This window comes from Phyllobates terribilis, unplaced genomic scaffold (assembly GCF_046119375.1).
Source record: "Phyllobates terribilis strain yellow unplaced genomic scaffold, ASM4611937v1 Scaffold_1__5_contigs__length_1240528914, whole genome shotgun sequence".
NCBI classification, from domain to species: Eukaryota; Metazoa; Chordata; class Amphibia; order Anura; family Dendrobatidae; genus Phyllobates; species Phyllobates terribilis.
The window spans coordinates 964828323-964850978 of record NW_027362761.1 but is presented as its reverse complement, the minus strand read 5'-3'; the positions used below and the strand labels follow the sequence as shown (position 1 = coordinate 964850978).

General features: G+C 41.4%; 1 protein-coding gene across 3 annotated transcripts in view; it reads right to left on the bottom strand.

The window, feature by feature from the left end:
• DCLK2 (doublecortin like kinase 2) overlaps nucleotides 1–22656 on the bottom strand; it is a 185746-nt gene that overhangs the window by 30182 nt on the left and 132908 nt on the right. For all 3 annotated transcript variants that reach the window (XM_073642518.1, XM_073642516.1, XM_073642517.1), the window contains 5 exons: nucleotides 13192–13258; nucleotides 10866–10974; nucleotides 7330–7387; nucleotides 5576–5695; nucleotides 4669–4815 (listed from right to left, as the gene is read on the bottom strand). In XM_073642518.1, the coding sequence (XP_073498619.1) occupies nucleotides 4669–4815; nucleotides 5576–5695; nucleotides 7330–7387; nucleotides 10866–10974; nucleotides 13192–13258 (501 nt within the window). The remainder of the gene's footprint in view (nucleotides 1–4668; nucleotides 4816–5575; nucleotides 5696–7329; nucleotides 7388–10865; nucleotides 10975–13191; nucleotides 13259–22656) is intronic.

The window sequence follows — 22656 nt, the reverse complement described above, 5'->3', positions numbered from 1 at the left end:
GCTAAGACAGCAGTGAAATCCACACAAGAACTCCATGAAAACACTGCACCTGACATAAATCAAAAAGTTAGTATTGCCAACAGAATGAGTCCTGCAGTCAGAGGGTTCGGGGTTTGCATTGTCAGAGTACATATCACGGTTCGAATACATATATGCATAGAAGGATATCAAATTCAGGAGACCCATGGTTGGTCCGTGAATTATGGATAGTCGGACCATGATATACAGTGGTGACCAAAAGTATTGGCACCCCTGCAATTCTGTCAGATAATACTCAGTTTCTTCCTGAAAATGATTGCAATCACAAATTCTTTGGTATTATTATCTTCATTTAATTTGCTTGCAAGGAAAAAACACAAAAGAGAATGAAGCAAAAATCAAATCATTGATCATTTCACACAAAACTCCAAAAATGGGCCAGACAAAAGTATTGGCACCCTCAGCCTAATACTTGGTTGCACAACCTTTAGCCAAAATAACTGCGAACAACCGCTTCCGGTAACCTTCAATGAGTTTCTTACAGTGCTCTGCTTGAATTGTAGACCATTCTTCTTTGGCAAACTGCTCCAGGTCCCTGATATTTGAAGGGTGCCTTCTCCAAACTGCCATTTTGAGATCTCTTCACAGGTGTTCTATGGGATTCAGGTCTGGACTCAATGCTGGCCTCCTTAGAAGTCTCCAGTGCTTTCTCTCAAACCATTTTATAGTGCTTTTGGAAGTGTGTTTTGGGTCATTGTCCTGCTGGAAGACCCATGACCTCTGAGGGAGACCCAGCTTTCTCACACTGGGCCCTACATTATGCTGCAAAATTTGTTGGTAGTCTTCAGACTTCATAATGCTATGCACATGGTCAAGCAGTCCAGTGCCAGAGGCAGCAAAGCAACCCCAAAACATCAGGGAACCTCCACCATGTTTGACTGTAGGGACCGTGTTCTTTTCTTTGAATGCTTCTTTTTTTTTTTCCTGTATGCTCTATGTTGATGCTTTTCCCAAAAAGCTCTACTTTTGTCTCATCTGACCAGAGAACATTCTTCCAAAACGTTTTAGGCTTTCTCAGGTAAGTTTTGGCAAACTCCAGCCAGGCTTTTTTATGTCTCGGGGTGAGAAGTGGGGTCTTCCTGGGTATCCTACCATACAGTCCCTTTTCATTCAGACGCCGATGGATAGTACGAGTTGACACTGTTGTACCCTCGGACTGCAGGGCAGCTTGAACTTGTTTGGATGTTAGTCGAGGTTCTTTATCCACAATCCGCACAATCTTGCGTTGAAATCTCTCGTCAATTTTTCTTTTCCGTCCACATCTAGGGAGGTTAGCCACAGTGCCATGGGCTTTAAACTTCTTGATAACACTGAGCATGGAAGACACAGGAACATTCAGGTCTTTGGAGATGGACTTGTAGCCTTGAGATTGCTCATGCTTCCTCACAATTTGGTTTCTCAAGTCCTCAGACAGTTCTTTGGTCTTCTTTCTTTTCTCCATGCTCAATGTGGTACACAAAAGGACACAGGACAGAGGTTGAGTCAACTTTAATCCATGTTAACTGGCTGCAAGTGTGATTTAGTTATTGCCAACACCTGTTAGGTGCCACAGGTAAGTTACAGGAGCTGTTAATTACACGAATTAGAGAAGCATCACATGATTTTTCAAACAGTGCCAATACTTTTGTCCACCCCCTTTTTTAGGTTTGGTGTGGAATTATATCCAATTTGGCTTTAGGACAATTCTTTTTGTGTTATTTCATTAAAGACAAATTAAATGAAGAGAATAATACCAAAGAATTTGTGATTGCAATCATTTTCAGGAAGAAACTGAGTATTATCTGACAGAATTGCAGGGGTGCCAATACTTTTGGCCACCACTGTACGTGTGTGTGAATGCGGCCTAACTTTGAGCATCTCCCACATCTGCCATTTAGCCATTCCATTTACACATTTAGTTTGATAGGAAGAGGTTTTATGTTGGTTCTTGTATGATTACCTACACAATGTAACCGTTTAATTTGCTTATGAGTGGATTAGAAGATCCTCTTAAGTAGACTACTTCAGGAGATCAATGCTGTATAATTAAAATGATGCATAGAAAATCCCTACTATATACCCCAAAATGCCAATCACAGAGTATAAATCCAGGCTTGGTCTCTATATAATCCATTTAGGACTTATCTATAAAATAGTATTAGCTCCTATTAAAAACTAACGCCAGTTATCTTCTTATAGACTGTCCCTCCAGTTTAGTACTTAACCCAACCACTGCTTATCAAAGAAACGTTTCAAACAAGTCACGCATAGTCTAGAAAAGCATTAAGCAGAGGTCATGATAAAACATGAAAACCCTTGTAGGACGACGCTGTAAAAATAACAAGAATAAGCAAGTCACTGATTATTTGCTTAAAAGGCAATCTGTTCACACTGTCCAATGCAGCGGGACACAGATCGCCCATTATGCCTGGAGAACGGCAGGACCACTATAAATCAAGTGATTTTGTGTTTTGTAGAAAAACCACATACTGCAATAATAACCTGACTTCTCCATCAAGTGCTTATATATTCATATAACATCTGCTGCAGCTGGTAATTTAAAAGGTTCACATATTAATCTTCATGAGAAAAGGCAGCGGTAATAAATGCTCAGCTCTATCAGAAATGAGAAATTCAACTACAATACATGAATTTGCTAAGGCTGCGAGAGGTTAACAATATGTACAATGAATACATGGATTGTATGGTGATTTTTTAGGATTATTATATTGATGGAACACATGTGAGTCCTAACAATGAAACAATGACATTTTTTTTTTCTATAATTTTGCACCGATTGCACAAAATTTATAAAAAAAATGCCATTTGTTACTTAATGCAATTAAAATAACTAAAGAAATAATAGATACAGGACTTGTCTCGCTAACATCAGGCCACAGCAGTCATATAATAAATTCTTTAGTTACGCTCCTTCCATGTATTTTTTTCTAATATGAAGTCATATAACAAGATTAAAAGAGCAGTTTTTCAGTCCATAAAATAAAAAGATTATGACCAATCTGACAATCTCTTTACTGACTTTTTCATGCTCAGTGAAGCCCTGGTCACTTATACAGGGATTGGCAGCACAGTCCCATGCAAATACACTCAACATTGAAATTGCAACACCAAAAAGGAAAATTTGTGAAATTATGGAAATCACAGAATTGATAAATATGCCAATGAATATGTAAATGATGAAAAAAATGGAAACAACAACAACATATCTATTTGTTCAGTATCGAGTATGAGTGCCACTTGCAGAAATACACACATTTATACGCCTTGGCATGCTATCAATGAACTCGATGGGAGAAGAGTGCAGAGATGCTGTAGGCCACGGTAGCACGTTTAGGTCAAGCAAGCAGCTCACAGTAGCATGAGCAACATCCGGCCTAGCATTGCTACATTGAAAAATGGCTCCTGGGACACTTTGGCCGCACCACTGGCAGCACAACCACATCAATGTAACGCTGAGCTGATTGTGTACCAGGAATAAAAGGGTCCGGAATTAGGACCAGGGTAATGTTTTATCGTGATGGCCTCTTCATGGCATGGCCCACGTGGTCTCCAGATGGAGATCAGAAGATAGAACAAAGTAATGGAGGCTAGTATGGAGGTCTATCCTTTTCAGTGATGAGACCCTCTTTTGTCTTAGAAGCAATAATAACCTCAGATTGGTTTATAGACCAAGTAGGCAACACCATGAAGTGGCCTCTAAAAGGGAACGTCACACTGGTCATTCTCCCTGGTTCATGGCATGGGGTGCTTGTGCTACAGTGAGCAGCTTGCATGGTATAAATGTCCTACCATGGCTTGCAGCTTTTCTGGACTTGTCTCCCATTGAGCATATCTGGGACGTGATTGGTCGGCAATTGCAAAGAGAAACGCTAGCAGCAGATCTAGATGATATGTGTGACCAAGTGCATTCAGTGTGGCAGAAATTTCCTCAGACAACCATTAATAACCTCATTGACAACAGCCAAGGTGTGTAAGTGGGTGTATTTCTGTACCTGGCATTCACACTCCCTAATGAATTCTGTTTTCATTATTTTCGTCATTTTCATATCATTAAAAGGTCTATCCATCCTGTGATTTCCATAATTTCACTACTTTTCCTTCTTGTTGCAATTTCATTGGTGAGTCATGCATATAGGACCGTGCAGCCCTTCTATGCATAGCCAATGGCCAGGAGCACAGTGTTTCTCGTGCAGAGCTGAACCATTATCAGGATCGGCTGGACTCCCAAAGACCATAAAGTGACGACCTATCATGGCATTTGTAATATATCCCTTTATTATTAAGGGATTTAGTTAAGGAAGGTAAGAGTAACCTCTGGGATCTCCGCTGATCTGCAAGAGAAAAAAGACACAGGGTCCTTTCACGTTTCTATTTTACTGTCAGGTTCAGATTTATGTTCTGAATTTCATATTTTCTCCCAAGAAAGAGAAATGTTAGAAATTCTGTATGTTTGCAGGATTGTTTCAATGTTTATGACAAGTCTAGTGAAGGATTCTTTAAGCAAACCATTCAATATAGGTGAGTATTGCAAATATCAGTGGCAGATTATATCAGACTGAAAGTTTCCTGGTCATCACGACAAAAGAAATGAGTCAAGTATCGGATGAGGTGCTTTCATTTTCAACTTACCAGGAGGTTTTCAGGTTTGATGTCTCTATGAACTATATGTAGGCTGTGAAGATACTTCATAGCACTAGCAAGATTGTATATCATTGCACTGGCGTCTCGTTCCGTATACTTGGTTGAAGATGTGATTGCGTCAAATAGATCTCCACCCTATTCATATAGAAAATGGGATTCTTAAGCATAAAAATAATATTTCAGAATACAAATATTCAAAAACAAAGTCATGTCAGAAGTTGTGATTGATGGAGGTCTGGGTGCTGAGATACCCACCAGCAGCTTCGGAATGGGGTGGCAAGGGCAGACATAAATACTTCATCTCATCCTATAGCAAAGGAGCGTTTTTACTGGTTGTTGGTGTCCATTAAATGACAGCTGATCAGCTACCGTCAATCCAATTAGCAGCTGTTTAATAGGCTGTTGAGACAGGCTGACTACACTTCTACAGCATGCATGTAGAACGATTATTTACACAGGACAATGTGCTGCCAAGAATGATTATTTTTAAGCAAGCCTAAAAATTATTTCACCCAGCGAACTATCGTTTTACTTCGTTTTACTTATTCAACAAATGATTGGCAACCTGTTTAGACGGGCCCAAAATATAGAAATGAGTGTTCCTAGGAAAGCTCGATCCAAATTATCGGCCAATGTAAATGCACTTTCAGACGGGAAGGAATACATTGCATGTCCCTTTTAAGTAACAACATAAAGAAATCTTAAACAAGGAACATATTCATTTATTTGCTCAGTGCTTGACCTTAAAAGTCTGTTGTTTCAATAACTTCCACTTAGAGGTTTACTTAAGTAATTACTGGATCTATTATATGATCCTATTTGCAATCATGTAATCTTATTAAAGCCTCTGTAAAGTGCCCACTTATGATTAATGAAATTGGAATAATCTTCTTACCTTCACTAATTCCATCACCAGATACAGTTCTGTTGTTGTGTCCATCTCTTCTATCAGCATGATAATATTGGGATGTTTAACCTGGCGAAGTATTGACACTTCGTTCTCAATCAGATGCTCCTGTAAAGTGAGACATCTTGAATTAGAGAAAAGTTAATTTAGGTAAAACTTAGACCAACGCTTTCATTGACATGCACGTTCGTCAGGCATTGGCATCCTTGACATTTAAAATCAGTCACTCTTCAGGATTCACGGCTCATGAAAATCGGGGAATATTAGACCACGTGCACACGTTCGGTATTTGGTCAGTATTTTGCCTTACAAATACCGAAGTAAAAAACTCACCAAATACTGAATGTGCGATCGTGGCCTGAGAGAAAACGTTTTATATTATTTGCTATAGATGATTTGCTAAACCTTGGAATTTTTAGTATAACCGATACGCTTCTTTATAACCAGTAAATTAAATTGTACTGTGCTATTGAATGTAGAGACTGGACGCAAAATACAACAATAGAATGGAAATCTATGCAGAAGGTACAGAAACTATAAGACACAGGTAATTTTCTGGTAAAAGGGATAGAAATTAGTTTTTTAATATGATTTTCTACAACATCTGAAAACAATGTTACCAAAACGAAGGCGATTGTCCAATCCTAAACAATATCTTGACAAGACAAGGAAAACTATGTGTCAATGTAAAATCTGACATTGATAGTTGTATCCAACAAGAAATTATAATGCATATATCAAAAAAGTTCAGATGCATCAGAAGAAATGCAAACAAGAAGAGGCTTACAGACACCCTGTAACATCATCAGTAACTCAAGATGATAAGTAGCAAGTGAAAGGCCAAAAATACTGCTCAAGTGTCCTGAAAGAGTCTTACATTTTAAAGCTATCAAATGTTACAGCATTAGGCTAATTGTACAATAGGATAGCATCATCTAATTGGGATGAGTAAAACTAAAAACCCATTACCAGTAAATTGTAGGGTATTGATACCTGACTCTAGTAAATGCAAACATGTTGTCTTAGTCTAAACAAAATCTGAAAATTCAGGTTTTGTAGGACTATCAGACACATCACCCATCCACCAAGTTTAACTTACCTGGTCTATAAACCTAAAATCAGACACTTGTGGAAGTCTGTACTAATTGTAAAGTCTCAAGCAGTGGTGATAATGGCCCAAGGATCTGTGCAGAAAGTAATGCACCGTGCAGATTCCTGGATATGGCTTATGAGCAACCACCTCGACCAAAAGAACATTGAGCAGGGTTTTAGTAAGGTGTAAAAGAAAATTGCAAGGGCGAATTGTAGTCCAACAGGCAAGTTGAGGGGGTGGCTATTAGCCTAGAATTTCACATTTAGATTTTAATAAATCTAGGACTATTAAAGTGATCAAAACAATAGTGTTCGATGGGAGACGTACTGTCATTTATCTAATAAATATAATATTACACTAAGGATACGCATAATAAATGAGTATTGCCATTTATTATCTGGGTGACACATCTGGGACCTGTAATAATGTGAAGAGCAGCAGTGCCTACATATGGTGGGACTCGCAACCCTCAGACCCTCACATAGGTGTGGGTCCCAGCGGTGGGATTGAAACCATCAGACATTTATGACATATCCCGTGTATATGCTAGAAATCAAGGCTAGGAATACCACTATAATAAATTTGTAAAAAAACACAAAATATCACCAATAAAAAAACAAATAACGGCAAACACTAAACCCTGGGTTACCTTTCCACAGCATTTTGCCTTGTCTATGATTTTTAGTGCGTATTCTTTTCCTGTTGATCTGTAAAGAAGGAAAAAGATCTATTAAATTGGGAAACAGTGTGCCTTTCAAATTTGACATTTTTTCCTAAATTCAGCTACCACACAAGTAATTTCAGTTTATTGTGTTTAGAATGGAAGTAAAAATCCCATCCAATAAAAAGTAACAACAGACAGAATATGCTAATACTGATTTAAATTAGTATTTTTTGTTACAAAGCAGCCACTAATTATCACTTCTGAATTATTCCGTGTTAGAAGCTAGGCCTGTGACTCATGCAGTCTGTTTTATATAAGAATCAGAACGGATTCATTGGTTTAGGGCTTTGGCACCGCACAGCAAACACGTCCTATTTAAAAGTGTTGACAGAGATGAGTATGAAGATACACTGTTATATCCAGAGATGAGTATGAAGATACACTGTTATATCCGAGTATGAAGATAGACTGTTATATCCAGAGATGAGTATGAAGATACACTGCTATATCCAGAGATGAGTATGAAGATAGACTGTTATATCCAGAGATGAGTATGAAGATACACTGTTATATCCAGAGATGAGTATGAAGATAGACTGTTATATCCAGAGATGAGTATAAAGATAGACTGTTATATCAACCCGTTTTACTAACAGTAACTATACAGAACCTTAGTGCATGCACTGAAAACCATCACAGTAAAATGGTTTCATATTGGTGCAGCATCATGGTTCATCAAGCACATACACTATGTGGGTCGTATTGAGACACATGTCTTAAATCACTGAATTCAGTTTTTTACATTCCGATTGGAACAGATGAAAAAAATCCAGCCCCTCGCCATGCTGTCTGCTTTTACAAACATTTGTGAAAGAATGGGTCGATTTTGTGGTCAATTGTAACAAGCCAGTTTTCCAAATTTCTCCTTTGTAAATATTCCAGGATCAGTGGAAGAGTTTGAAAATCACAGCAACTCAGCCATGAGGCATCAGACCACATATAAATACAGGTCGGGAACGCTCTTTTGACTCAATAACTGCAGACCTCAAAACTTCCACTAACATTAACACACAAAAAAACTGTGCGCAGGTGCTTCATGGCATGGGTTTCCATGGTGGAGCAGTTCTATGGCACAATGCCAAGAGTTGGATAAAGTAGTGTAAAGCACACCTCTACTGGACAATAGAGCACAAGAAATGTGTATGTTTCTGTGGAGTGGCAAATCACGCTTCTGTAAATGGCAGACTGATGGTCAAGTCTAGGTTTAGCAAATGTCAGGAGAATCTACCTGCCTGACTGCATTGCATCAACTATAAAGTTTGGTGGAGGAGGGATAATGTTATGGGGTTGTTTTCTAAGGGTCAGCCTCAGCCTGGGCCCCTTAGTTCCAGTGAAGGAAAATCTTAATGCTTCAGCATGCAAAAACATTTTGGACAAATTTATGCTTCCAACTTTGTGGGGGAAGGCCAACTTTGTTTGGGGAAGGCCATTCTCTGCTCCAGAATGACTGGGGCACAGAGCACAAAGCAAGGTCCATAATGACATGGTTGAGTAAGTCTGGTATGGAAGGACTTGACTGGCCGCACAGAGTCCTGACTTTAACCCCAATGGATATCTTTGGAATTAATTAGAATGGAAACTAAGAGCCAGGCCCTCTCGCCCAACATCAGTGTCAGACCTTACAAATGCTATTCTGGATGAATGGGTAAAAAGTTCCCAGACACGCTTTAATACAGGAAAAATATACCAAATTTGGGGGGAAAATGTGGGGTGTGTCTTATAATCCGAATGTAGCTTTCTGGGGCGACTGCGGTGGAGCAGGGTCACAGGAGGCAGGGCCACTGCTGCAGGAGGCCAGGGGCAGCGGCAAGAGTTGGGGGATGCTGGGAGGAGGGGGTGTCCCGGCAATGCGAGCCTTGGGCTGTCGGAAAATATCGGTGTTGAGCGGAGTCCCCGCTTCCTGCAGCAGTGACCCGGTCTCCTGTGACCCCGCTCCACCGCAGCCGCCCCACCGCGGTAAGCTAAAATCGGACAATAAGATGCACTACCATTTTCGTTTTCATTTATTTTTTCCTATTTTCTTCCCCAAAATTTGGGGTGCGTCTTATGATTCTGTGCGTCTTATAGTCTGCAAAATACGATATCTTTGCACCCTGTTAGCCAGTAGACAGAAAAATATTAAAATTTGAGAGTCCTCAGTGGTTGATACCTTTTAATGGCTAACTAAAAAGATAGTAACAAAAAATAGCAAGCTTTCAAGACTACTCAGGTCTCTTCATCAGGCATAGTTCTATGTCTGATGAAGAGACTTGAGTAGTCTCGAAAGCTTGCTATTTGTTACCATCTTTTTAGTTAGGCTACGTTCACACGTTCAATATTTGGTCAGTAATTTACATCAGCATTTGTAAGCCAAAATCAGGACTGGAACAATCAGAGGAAAAGTATAATAGAAACATGTCATCACTTCTGCATCTTTCATCCACTCCTGGTTTTGGCTTACAAATACTGATACTGATGTAAAATACTGACCAAATACTGAACGTGAGAATGTGGCCTTAGCCATTAAAAGGTATCAACTACTGAGGACTCTCACATTTTAATATTTTTCACCGATACGCTTTATAATCTTGTAAAAAGCATTCCCGCTGCGGGGATTCTCCGGTTTCAGACCCCGTAATGGAGGATATGTATGTGTTATACACACTTGCGTTGAGCGAGGCCACGCCTTCTAGTCGGACTCGCCCACTGTCCGCCTGCGTCGCTAGACGGGGCGTGGCCTCGCTCCATACAAGTGTACTAATAGAGGTGGTGCTGACTGGCCGGGGGTATGTACTCATACATCCCTTCTGGTCCTGGGTCAGAAACAGGCAAATCTCCGCAGCGCACAGTGCGTGTGTTGGGGGGATTCATAAGTCTGCAGTCACCCAGAGTGACTGCAGACTTATCACTTTTGACCGGACAACCCCTTTAAGCTGCAAAGGAGGGCCAGCTCCATATAAATGCCTGTGGATTTAGATTGGGACGCCACAAGAGCTCTTTAAGTTTTAATGTGTAGGTATCGCAATACTCTTATCCATGTAGTGCATCTATGAACAGACCCACTCACTGTTCTCTGAGGGAAAGATAGGACAAAGTATAGGACAGAGCTTCTCAAACTGGTGTCACTAGTTAGGTGCCCTCGAGACATTGATGAGTGCTCCAAAGTAACCTGAATTTACCGGATAACTGTGGCTATCCACATCATATCCACACGTTTCTTTCTCTGGAATGGATTTCAATCACTGCTTTTGCACAGACATCACCATGGTTTGGATGGGGGGGGGGCTTCAGATAAAAGTAGAATAAAAGCTTTCATGCTAGGAGGATACGAGCTTACAAACATTTTTTTTCCTCTATTCAAGTTCACATTGTCAGTAGGTGTGCCTTTTTAATCTACAGTACATTATCATGGAAAAGTATCAATAACAAAAACAGATTTTAACAAAGAAAATAGTTGTATCCACATATGTATCAATACACACCTTTCAACACATTCTTTCACAACAGCAAAATTGCCGTCTCCGATCACTTTCCCTATTTTATATTTCTCCAGGATTATGGAAGCATCAAGGTACCTATTTCCATTAAGTCCTTGGGGAAAAAAATGAATTGTGAAATGTAATGCAACATACCAAACAGCATATTAGTTTATTACTAATCACAGATTTATTGGTTTGGGTAGTAATTGAATATCACTGTATTATATCATATCCAAATACTATTGACTACAAGTGCCACAAGTGCCGACACAACATTGGTGAAACATCGTGCCATCGTCTCTACCATTAATACTTGTAGTTGACACTAAGGATAAGCTTTATTTTTTGTTCTTGTTAATAATGGCTCATTTTAATATTTATTTTATTTAGGTCATAGCTTTCACCAGCAGTACCACAGCGCTTTTCTTGCTTTAGTTTCTACAGAGACTGAGACATACTGGTAAAAAAAAATTATAAGGATGATCTGGTATCACATATATGGCTCTCATGCTTTATATTTTATTTCAAAATTTAGAACTGAATGATGAGTACAAGCTATATATGACCAAATGTATCCTTATAGCCTAGAAAACAAAGGCCACCACATGTATGTAGACATAAAAAGTGTGCTTAATGCAAGATAGATAGCAGATAGCTTGGCTGAGTGAGAGGCGTCTGACCAGAATCCAAGGGCTAACATTTTTCCTTGTGGAGAGTGACATATCAAGGTGAGGAGACTTTTAAGCCGCAATGCTCGTCTGGGAAATATGCAAATTGTCTCTTCAGAGAGGAAAAGGACTAAAACTCGAGTGCCATCTATAAAAAGGCCAAACCAGATCTCACACTTTGCACTGACGAGGGGCAGTACCCCGAAACACAGTTTCTGCAAATTGAGATTTTGGCTTTGGCTTTTATCTTAAATCATGTGACAAGGCTCATTAGAGAGTCGATATTGATTTAGGATTGCTACTTCCTAGGATTTGCATATTTCCCAGAGGAGCAATGCGGCTTAAAAGTCTCCTTGTAGCATCGGCGTCTCTGCCTCCTGCCGGGCAGAGATGCCGTTTCCCTCACCGCTGCGGTCCCAGTCCGGCGTCCTCCAGGTCCCCTGCTGCTGTTGCGCGTACCGCGCGCAGCTTCCCGGGTTCTGTGCTTAGGGCGCGTGTGCGCTCCCTCCCTCTTGAAGGGGCCGCGCGCACCGTCCTAAAGAGTCCACGGCCAATGGCCGGAGGACCTCTCCTATTAAAAGCACCTCCTCCAAATGGATGTGCCTGTGCAAGGTTGTTGTTTGTGTGCGAACACTCTCCTCAGCCCTCAGGTTTCAGTGCCCGCCACTCTGTCTATCAGCCGCGCCTGCCTGCCTGTCTATCAGCCGTGCCCGCCAGCCTGTCTATCAGCCGTGCCCGCCAGCCTGTCTATCAGCCGTGCCCGCCAGCCAGTCTATCAGCCGTGCCCGCCAGCCAGTCTATCAGCCGTGCCCGCCAGCCTGTCTACCTGCCGTGCCCGCCGGCTTGCCTACCCGGATCACCTGTCAGGTTACCTGCTGTGCCCGCCTGCTTGCCTACCCGGATCACCTGTCTGGCTACCAGCCGAGCCCGCCTGTTTGCCTACCCGGATCACCCATCAGGCTTCCTGCCGTGCTCATCCACTGTACCTGTCAGCCTCAGCCACCAGACCCGTGGGAGTCGCCAGCTCACACACAAGGTCAGTCCCAGAGTGGCACCTGGTTCACCTGCCCGGTCCCTCCTTGGTTCACGGAGTCGACTAAGCCGTCGTGTGACCAGGATCGGTCCGAGTTAGCACTTAGTTCCGCCCCTCTGGTCCCTCCTTGCATCTCAGCACAGAGGTTCCAACACTTCTCACCTTGACATGCTTAACATGTCACTCTCCGCAAGGAAGAGAATATTCAAGTTTAAAATCATTTTGAAATTCTCCACTAGTATAGTTTCTAGAGCTATATGGAAAGAGTCCTAATACATAGCATGTTATGATGTCAACCAGATAAGTCAGCCTTATTGTTCATTCAGTGATATTATTAAGTCACATACTATAGAAAAAAAATCACTAATAAAAAGACAGACATTTGAAAAGAAATTGGTTACATTTAACTGTGAGATTTATATAGGAGCCACCTCTCTCCATGGATTGTATACATCTGCCCCTACATGGTAAAATTACTTATATAAATAGGGAGTATACCACTGAACATATACATTTGCAGATATAATGCACTCATATAACCACTTCTATAATATGCATATATATGAAAAAACCCTGGCAAAAAATGTGGCCATTGGAAGGTGAAGCATAACTTTGTTACTAAACCTACCTTCAAGACTAATGGAAGCGTCAGGAAGACCATTCACATTAGAAGTCGATCCTGAATGAGGCGAAATCTAGAAATGTAAAGATTTTCATTATTATCTGGTTTAATTTATGACCATATTCAGGCTATACACTGAGTGCTTCCCCTGACAGGTCTGCTCTAATGAATACTTCTTTTGAGATGAAAATCTTGAAGCACCTTCTCCGAGAATACTGTTGTGCTGTTCCTTTATTGTTCCTCCTGAAAATGCATGATTACACACAGTCTGAAGTTCCCCATACACATTAGAAAGCTGTGGGTTGACAGCTATCTCCCCCAACTCCCGAAGACAAAGGAGCGCTCGGTTCAGCCCTGTACTCTCTATGAAAGAGCCACTGCCAGACTCATCTGGTGGCATCTTATCTCTAGAGATCAGCTGTAGGAAACGCAACTAGGCGGATACTTCTTTGTAAGGGGGAGGCACCCATACACATTAGCCTGCTGATCGATCCCAATATTGCCAGCTTCTGCGGACTTTAGTCTAATGTGTATGGCGGCCTTAACATTGTCAACGATGATTGGACAGTGTCGACAGTGCATAGGATCATACCACTGTGACAAGAGAATGCCAACATAGTTTTCAATTTATTCTTACATTTCCAGGAAGAATAATAGAGGAACAACGCAACACAGAGTTCTAGATGCTGCAGTTTCAGTTTGGTTATTCCACAGAGCCTGTAAGTACTTTCTAAAGCAAATATTTCATAAGAGGACCAGAAAATACTGGATCACAAGAGGTTACATCCTCATAAATGTAACACCGATATATCTCAGTGCATACAACATGCAAAAGTTATTTTTTGGAGTACAGACATCCAAAAATTTCTAATATGTGCGATGATTAACAGAACCCGCCTGACCACAAAGTTAAAATGAGACATAACCAGACTATTAGTCAGGAATGCATTTACAGTGGGCATGGAAAATTAAGTATTTGAGTATAAAGATGCCAAATGCATTTCCAAATCCTACAAAGACAGATTTTACAATGTCCAAATCTAATGCACTAATCTTTTCATCTGTGAACTCACTGACCTTCCAGTTTTATTGTATACAGATATTCTTAAGGACGGGCATGGTTATAAGAATAGACTATACGAGTAATATTGGAAATACAGTATACTCTACATCACTTTCTGCGTTTCCTGCTCCTGTTTTATTCCTCTGTAATTTGGCTTGTATGGCAGTTCTTCTGAACATTCTACTTTACTGGGTTTTGGTTACACATTTACAATAAAGTTATATTTGTATCCACTTTATGGCAGTATTATGTGAGGACTGTATTGTATCTTAACATTAAGGCACTTTAAAGAGAATCTGACAGCACCATGATGTAGGAGCAGAGACCCTGATTCTAGTGATATGTGTCACTTATTAGGCTGTGTTTTGCAGTTTACTGTTCTTTATCAGCAGGAGACTACAGGAAAATTGGCCTCATGCCTACTAGTCCAACCACACCTCCTGCACTGATTGGCAGCTTTGTCCCTATACAATATACACAGAAAGCTGTGATGTGGTCGGGGTAATACACAGCTCAACAACTGAGCTCTGCTAGATCTGCAGCAGAGAAAACTGTGACTCTATCACTCACAAGTGCTGCTCCCAGTAAACTAAGTGATACAATGCTGAAGTCAGGGTCTCTGTCCCTACATCATGCTGATGTCAGATTACATGGTACAAACCTGCTGACAGATTCCCTTTAACTTAGGTGGCATTACTGGCCATTCCCTTCCTTTTAAAGAGATTTTCAAGAACGGTGAAATTTTATCCCCATTATAATGGATTGGCAGTGTACATGCTTGTCTGCCACTCCATTCACCCTCTATGGGACTGCCATAAGCTGCATGCATCCTTTACCTTCAATCCCACAGAAAATGAATGGAGCAGTGTAAAAGGGTATAAAAGTCCCCTGATTTGTGGATCGGTGAGCATCCCAGCAGTCCTGTAGATAATAATTCTTTTTGCCAGACAATCCCTTTAAAATATAGGTTTATGACTTTAAACAATACCACAATGGAGCTTTTATAAGCATTGGTCTGGCCCTGTGTACAGACATACAGAGAAGGGTATGAAGTACTCTTCAGAAAACTGTGACCTGAGTTCAGCTTCACTTGGGAGAGACAGATACAAGTGCTTCTCACTAAATTGGAATATCATGAAAAAGTTAATTTATTTCAGTTCTTCAATACAAAAAGTGAAACTCGAGTCATTACAAACAGAGTGATCTATTTCAAGTGTTTATTTCTGTTAATGATTATGGCTTACAGCCAATGAAAACACAGCAGGCATTATCTCAGTAAATTAGAATAATTAACAAAAAAACACCTGCAAAGGCTTCTTAAGCATTTAAAAAGGTCCCTTAGTCTGTTTCAGTAGGCTCCACAATCATGGGTAAGACTGCGGACTTGAGAGATATCCAGAAGTCAGTCATTGACGCACTCCACAAGGAGGGTAAGCCACAAAAGGTCATTGCTAAAGAAGCTGGCTGTTCACAGAGTGCTGGATCCAAGCATATTAATGGAAAGTTGAGTGGTAGGAAAAAGTGTGGTAGAAAAAGGTGCACAAGTAACTGGGATAACCGCAGCCTTGAAAGGATTATTAAGAAAAGGCCATTCAAACATTTGGGGGAGATTCACAAGGAGTGGACAGCTGCTGGAGTCATTGCTTCAAGAGCCACCACACACAGACGTATCCAGGACATGGGCTACAAGTGTCACATTCCTTGTGTCAAGCCACTCATGACCAATAGACAATGCCAGAAGCGTCTTACCTGGGCCAAGGAGAAAAAGACGTGGACTGCTGCTCAGTGGTCCAAGGTGTTGTTTTCAGATGAAAGTAAATTTTGCATTTCATTTGGAAATCAAGGTCCCAGAGTCTGGAGGAAGAGTGGAGAGGCCACAATCCAAGCTGCTTGAGGTCTAGTGTGAAGTTTCCACAATCAGTGATGGTTTGGGGAGCCATGTCATCTGCTGGTGTAGGTCCACTGTGTTTTATCAAGACCAAAGTCAGTGCAGCCGTCTACCAGGAAATTGTAGAGCACTTCATGCTTCCTTCTGCCGACAAGCTTTTTGGAGATGGAAATTTTATTCTCCAGCAGGACTTGGCACCTGTCCACACTGCCAAAAGTACCAATACCTGGTTTAAAAACAACAGTATCACTGTGCTTGATTGGCCAGCAAACTCATCTGACATTAACCCCATAGAGAATCTATGGGGTATTGTCAAGAGGAAGATGAGACACCAGACCCAACAATGCAGACGAGCTGAAGGCTGCTATCAAAGCAACCTGGGCTTCCATAACACCTCAGCAATGCCACAGGCTGATCGTCTCCATGCCACGCCGCATTGATGCAGTAATTGATGCAAAAGGAGCCCTGACCAAGTATTGAGTGCATTTACTGAGCATACATTTCAGTAGGATAACATTTCGGATTTTAAAAACATTTTTCAAGCTGTTGTTAATTATTCTAATTGACTGAGATAATGACTTTTGTGTTTTCATTGGCTGCAAGCCATAATCATCAACATTTACAGAAATAAACACATGAAATAGATCACTCTGATTGTAATGACGCTATATAATATACGAGTTTCACTTTTTGTATTGAAGAATGAAATAATTTTTGATGATATTCTAATTTAGTGAGAAGCACTTGTACATGATGAGAGATGAGATTTCAGCGCAGAAGACCTATAAGTCTCTATGATGTCACATGTAAGTTATACCAGAATGTAAGCTTTTATTTCAAGTCAACTATTTCTAATTAAGTGAGTTTGATTTCACAGATACATCGTACATTTAGGCTATGTGCCCACGATGCAGAAATGCTGCAGATTCTTCCTGCATCTCCCTGGCAGGAAAAACGCATGCAGATTTTACATGTGTTTTTCCGCCAGGTAGAAGCGCTTGTCAAGCATTTTTGCATGCATTTCTGCATGCGGGTTATCAAGCGCTTTCCAAGCGATTTTAGCATCACTTGGAAAAGTGCTTGACAACTTGGTCACACTATATAAATCCATGCAACCGGTATGGATTTATATAGTGTGACCAAGTAATAGTTAAAAAAAACAATAAAAATGATGGCCCCCGGTCTTTTCTCTGGTGCGTCCGGTCTCTTGTACGGCTCGCGGTGGTGTAAAAGTACCTTTCATGACGTCATTTAGTCATGTGACAGGTCACGCGACCGACGTCAGGGGTTGTGTGACCTGTCACATGACTAAATGATGTCATGGAAGGTCCTTTTACACCATTGCGAGCCACCGGGAAGCCAGGACGCATCGCTATGGAGACCGGGGGCCATCAGAAGGTGAGTATAATGTATATTTTTTATTTTAATTCTTTTTTTTTTTTTTACAGGTACTATGGTACCCAGGTCTGGATGAGAGTCTCCTCTTCTCCAGACCCGGGTACCATCCTCACATTGAATCGCTTAATATCCGCATGTGCACATGTAGTCATGTGGATATTAAGCGATTCAATGCAAGTCAATGGCGGCAATTACGCTGCGTGTCCGCAAAAATAATGGACATGATGCGTATTTTTCCGCAATGATAATTTGCAGTGGAAATTTCCGCAGCATGTTCTCAGCACATGCGGATTATCATTGAGGACCATGGGGCACGTATTACCAAGCGATTTTTAAGCGTTTTCGCTGCGGAAATTCCGTGGCAAAAACGCTTGAAAAACGCATAGTGGGCACGCAGCCTTATCTTTCTCATGAAGACTATGTATCACTTAGTGCCAAAATTCCACAAGCACAAATTGAAAGGGGGCGTTCACTACTCGGAGAACCCCTACTCAAAGGGGTATTCCCATCTCCAAGATCCTATCCAAAATAATATTAACAAATACCTCCAGTTTAGAAATGTAGTATAGTTCTTTTGATTTGCTATGTTGCTTACCCCAATGTGCGGGGGATTGCAGTAGCTTAGGTATCCATGGTTACGACCACTAACAACTAACTGTCACTATATGAGTGGTCGTAACCATGGTTACCTAAGCTACTGCAATCAATTTTCTCATTCTATTCTGTAGACCAATGAGTGAACAAAACGGAGACTCAGGAAAATCCTGCCAGATCTGAGCATAGATTCCCCCATGCTCACAGTTTATCACCCAGAGAAGAGAATTTCATCAGGCTTTTTGCTCTCTCTGGAAAAGTGAAAGTAAAACCAGGGTCCCTGAGGGCGCAGTACGATGGCCATATAAATCGGAGTGAGTTGGAATGCACTGCTCGGACTGCCTGCAGCCCTCTCGACCCGAGCGTGACGGCTGCATAGAAATATGTTAGACAAGAGAGCTGCGGGCCGAGCATTGTGGTCCAATCTTGCTCCGATTGATACGGCTGTCTGACTAAGCCCAATACTGAGGGAGATCGTCTGATATGCTAATATCATATATTTGAGAAAAGTCTTAATTCGTCATCTCCTGTCAATCTTTATATTTTGCTCATAACCGATAATTCCTCTTTAATGAGGTTCCTAATTACTAACTTAAAATTATCTTACTATGACACTCAATACCAAGAAATATTATTGCATTGGTAAAATATTTTGTTGCTTCCATTGAGAAAAAAATCTCCAAAAACAACATCCAATTCTTGTTTTATTGTACACAACATACATATATAGCCTTTATAAAGGGATCCTGACACATAGTATATTACTATTATTATTATTTATTTATATAGCGCCATTGATTCCATGGTGCATGCAATCTGATCTGTGGCAGCACGAAACAGAGCAGAATGATATAGAGGTTTGCTGGAAAAGATTCAGTATAACTTGTATTTTATTCATTGAAATCTCTGCTGTTTAAGTCCAGTGGGCGGTACTATTCTGTGATTGACAGTCTTCCCTGTATGACTGCATGACTATCAAATATAGAATAGGACCGCCCACTGGACTCGTATGGATACAAACACCAGGGATTTCAATGAATAAAATACAAGTTTTGCTGAAAATTTTCTACACAAATGTCTATCAGTTTGATCATCTCCTCCTGCTCCATAACATCATATCTGAAAATCAGGCATTTTCAACATCAGAGATTCCTTTTAAAGTTAGTTTTTAGAGGAATACTTACTAGTCAGTTATGTCTACATGTAGAATCAGTAAAAAGGGTATAATTTAGTCAAGAAGTGGTTTTAAAGTGTTGGTCAGGCAGCACAACTCATAGGCCTAGATTAATGAAGAACGGATTGTTCCCACCGGTCTTGATGAGGGGCGTGCTGGAGTCAGATGCTTCTAGCTCATTAACAGGTGCCTCTTGATGAATTCGGCGCATTTGAAAATTGCACATCGCCACAAATCTTACTCCAGTCAGTGACTGAGGTAAGATTTCTGGTGTAAGGAACACCCCAGTAAGAAATGAATTAGATGAGCGGGGTTCGCCACACACCCATTCTGCTCATTTTGGCAGAGCTGTGTGAAACTGGAATGACAACACCAAAAGTCATAATTTTTGCTCAACCTCAGGCTGTGCAAAAACATGGTGACTTATCAAAGTATTTTATGTCAGATTTCTGGTGAAAACATTTTGATGAATTAGGCCCTTTGTGTATTTGAATGGGTGCATGATCCAAGCTGACCAACAGGCTTTGATTCACATTTATACATATTTTGGTTTTACATTTATATATAAAACAGTAGTGGAACAACACTCCAGGAGGTGTTTTTTATGCCTAACGTGAATTTTATTAGCACAGACATTAATTCAGATCCAAAAAATGCCCACTGCACAGTATCATGGTAAGTGATTTAGACAGAATTATAGCAACAGTTTGGTTGTGATAATACAGAGACCTGAACATGTGAGGTATGGTGTGTACAAAGTGTTCTCACCTTACCCCTCATAATCTGTACTCCCTTTGCTGCATCTCTTGTTCACGTGTTATGGATTCACGGGTATACATTTCCTGCTTATGTGCTATATTCTGAAAACATTTATTTCTTGATTATTGCAGTATGTTTTTTGGTTTAACCTTGTATATACTGAACATACCTATCTTAATATCTCCATATTCATACACCAACCCGATGAAGGGTATCACACTAGAAACGCTGTTGTAATTCCGTCTATATCACTTTCCTTCATACTGTGCGGGGGGCACTTTTTGGAACTGGGTGAACATCCATGCCAATGATATTCACGTTAAGTATAACACCTGGGGTGCAGTTCCTCTACTGTGTTATTTATGATTCAAGAAATAGTGACTCCAAATATTGTTCTTCTTGTTTCTTAAAAAATTTTAGGTTTGATTTTTCTCTCAACTGTCAACATTACATAATGTACTACTACCAAGCACATTTTGGATAATGACTAGTGATGAGCGAGCACTAAAATGCTCGGGTGCTTGGGTCGAGCAAATCGTAATGCTCGGCTACTCGACCCGAACAACGAGCCCAATGTAAGTCAATGGCAAACTCGAGCATTTTTCCTTTTGCCGACGCCCCCCCCCCCCCCGGACGTCTGGAGGGGGCCTAAAAATTGGCCAAATCGATGGGAACAGTGCTCAAATGGTATGGTAACAGCATGGGGAGACCCTTGGAAGCATCTGAGACTCCCAGGTCACTACTGTAAACAATGTTGTGAAAGTATTACGCCACTTTTACGGATTCACAATAAAACATACAAAAACTAAGCCAAAAAGGATTTTCCTGGAAAAAAACCTCAAGGGACATTCTTTCCAGGGTAATTACTTTTATATAAAGGCAAAAAAAAAATGCTCCTTCACACCTTGAGCTATGTTCACATGTAGCGTTTTTGATGCGTTTTTGCACTTTTGCATTGCTTTCAACGGACATTTTAACATTTTACTACCTTATCTGCCCATGTGATGTGTGAGACATGATCAGACACATCCTGTTTCATTTATGAAGGAGGGAATCTGAAAGTCACAAAGCCTATTTTTACAGGGCCATCAGGCGGCCCTTACTATTGTTAGAGGGCCATCAGCCGGCTATGCTTTGTTGTTCCCATTATTAAAGAGTGGGTCTCCTATACTGTTCTTGCCTATGCAGTGAATGCAAGGGCTGCCAAATATGTGAACGCACCCCAATACCCCTTTGAAGAGACATAGAGTAGGGCTTCAGTTAAAAAAATGTTCCCATTATAAAGGAGCAGGTCTCCTATACTGTTATTGCGTATGCAGTGACTGCAAGCGCAACCAAAAATTTGGATGCACTCCAATGCCCCTTGGAAGAGATGTAGAGGAGGGCCTCATTAAAAAAATGCTCCCATTATAAAGAAGAGGGTCTCCTATACTGTTATTGCGTATGCAGTGACTGGAAGGGCTGCCAAAAATTTCGACGCATTCCAATACTCCTTTGAAGAAACATAGAGGAGGGCCTCATTAAAAAAATTGTTCCCATTATTAAGGAGTGGGTCTCTTATAGTGGTAATGCCCATGCAGCGTGTAACATCCCTGGCGGCGTGCTTGCATAGTGCACCACCTCCCACTATGCAAGACAGCAATCTTACCTGTCAGTCCAGCCTGCATATCTTGCTCCAGTTCATGCTGTGTGCATTTCTCTTGACTGACTGCTTAGGGCGGCGGCCCGGTTACTTCCTGATTCTTATAGCTGCTGTGGGCGCACCCCTAATGCGTCTCCAGCCTATTGCTGTGAGTCACTGGATATTTAAACCACCTCCACCCAGTAGGAGGTGCCTGAGCAACACTATCATTCAGTGTTCTCCTTGACTCTGAAGTTGCCAGGTCCATTTCTGTGTCTTCTTGTCTGTTTCTGCCATCTCTGGGGGCTGCATACCCAGACCTGTTATCTGTGTCTTTTTGTCCATTTCCGCCATCTCTGGGGGCTGTATACCCAGGCTCGTTCTTGTATCTCTTTGCAGTAGCAGTTCCTGTCTGAACTGTATCCTAACCTGTTACCAGTTTTTCTCTATGTCCGTACCTTCCCTTTTCCTGCAGTATCTGAACCTGCACCTAACTCCTACTCGTTGTCTCTGTACTTCTGTTTGTGAGTTTTGTGTCTACTCGCTACTTCATAGTAAGTACCTTGTGTGTATCTGGTTCTGCTTGTCCCTTTTCCCTTCCTTCGTATCTTCTTGTATTTTCCAGTCTGTTCCATGTGAACAGAGCCCTGTCCTCTCTGCCTTGTCCACCGCACCTGCGGTTTCGCTCTGCTCTGTCTTGCCCACTGCTCCGGCGGTTTCTCTCTGCTCTGACTTGCCCACCGCTCCGGCGGTTCCTCTCTGCTCTGCCTTACCCACCGCTCCGGCGGTTTCTCTCTGCTCTGACTTGCCCACCGCTCCGGCGGCTTCTCTCTGATCTGACTTGCTCACCGCAACAGCGGTTTCTCTCTGCTCTGCCTTGCCCACCGCTCCGGCGGCTTCTCTCTGCTCTGCCTTGCCCACCGCTCCGGCGGTTCCGCTGTGCTCTGCCTTGTCCACCGCACCTGCGGTTCCTC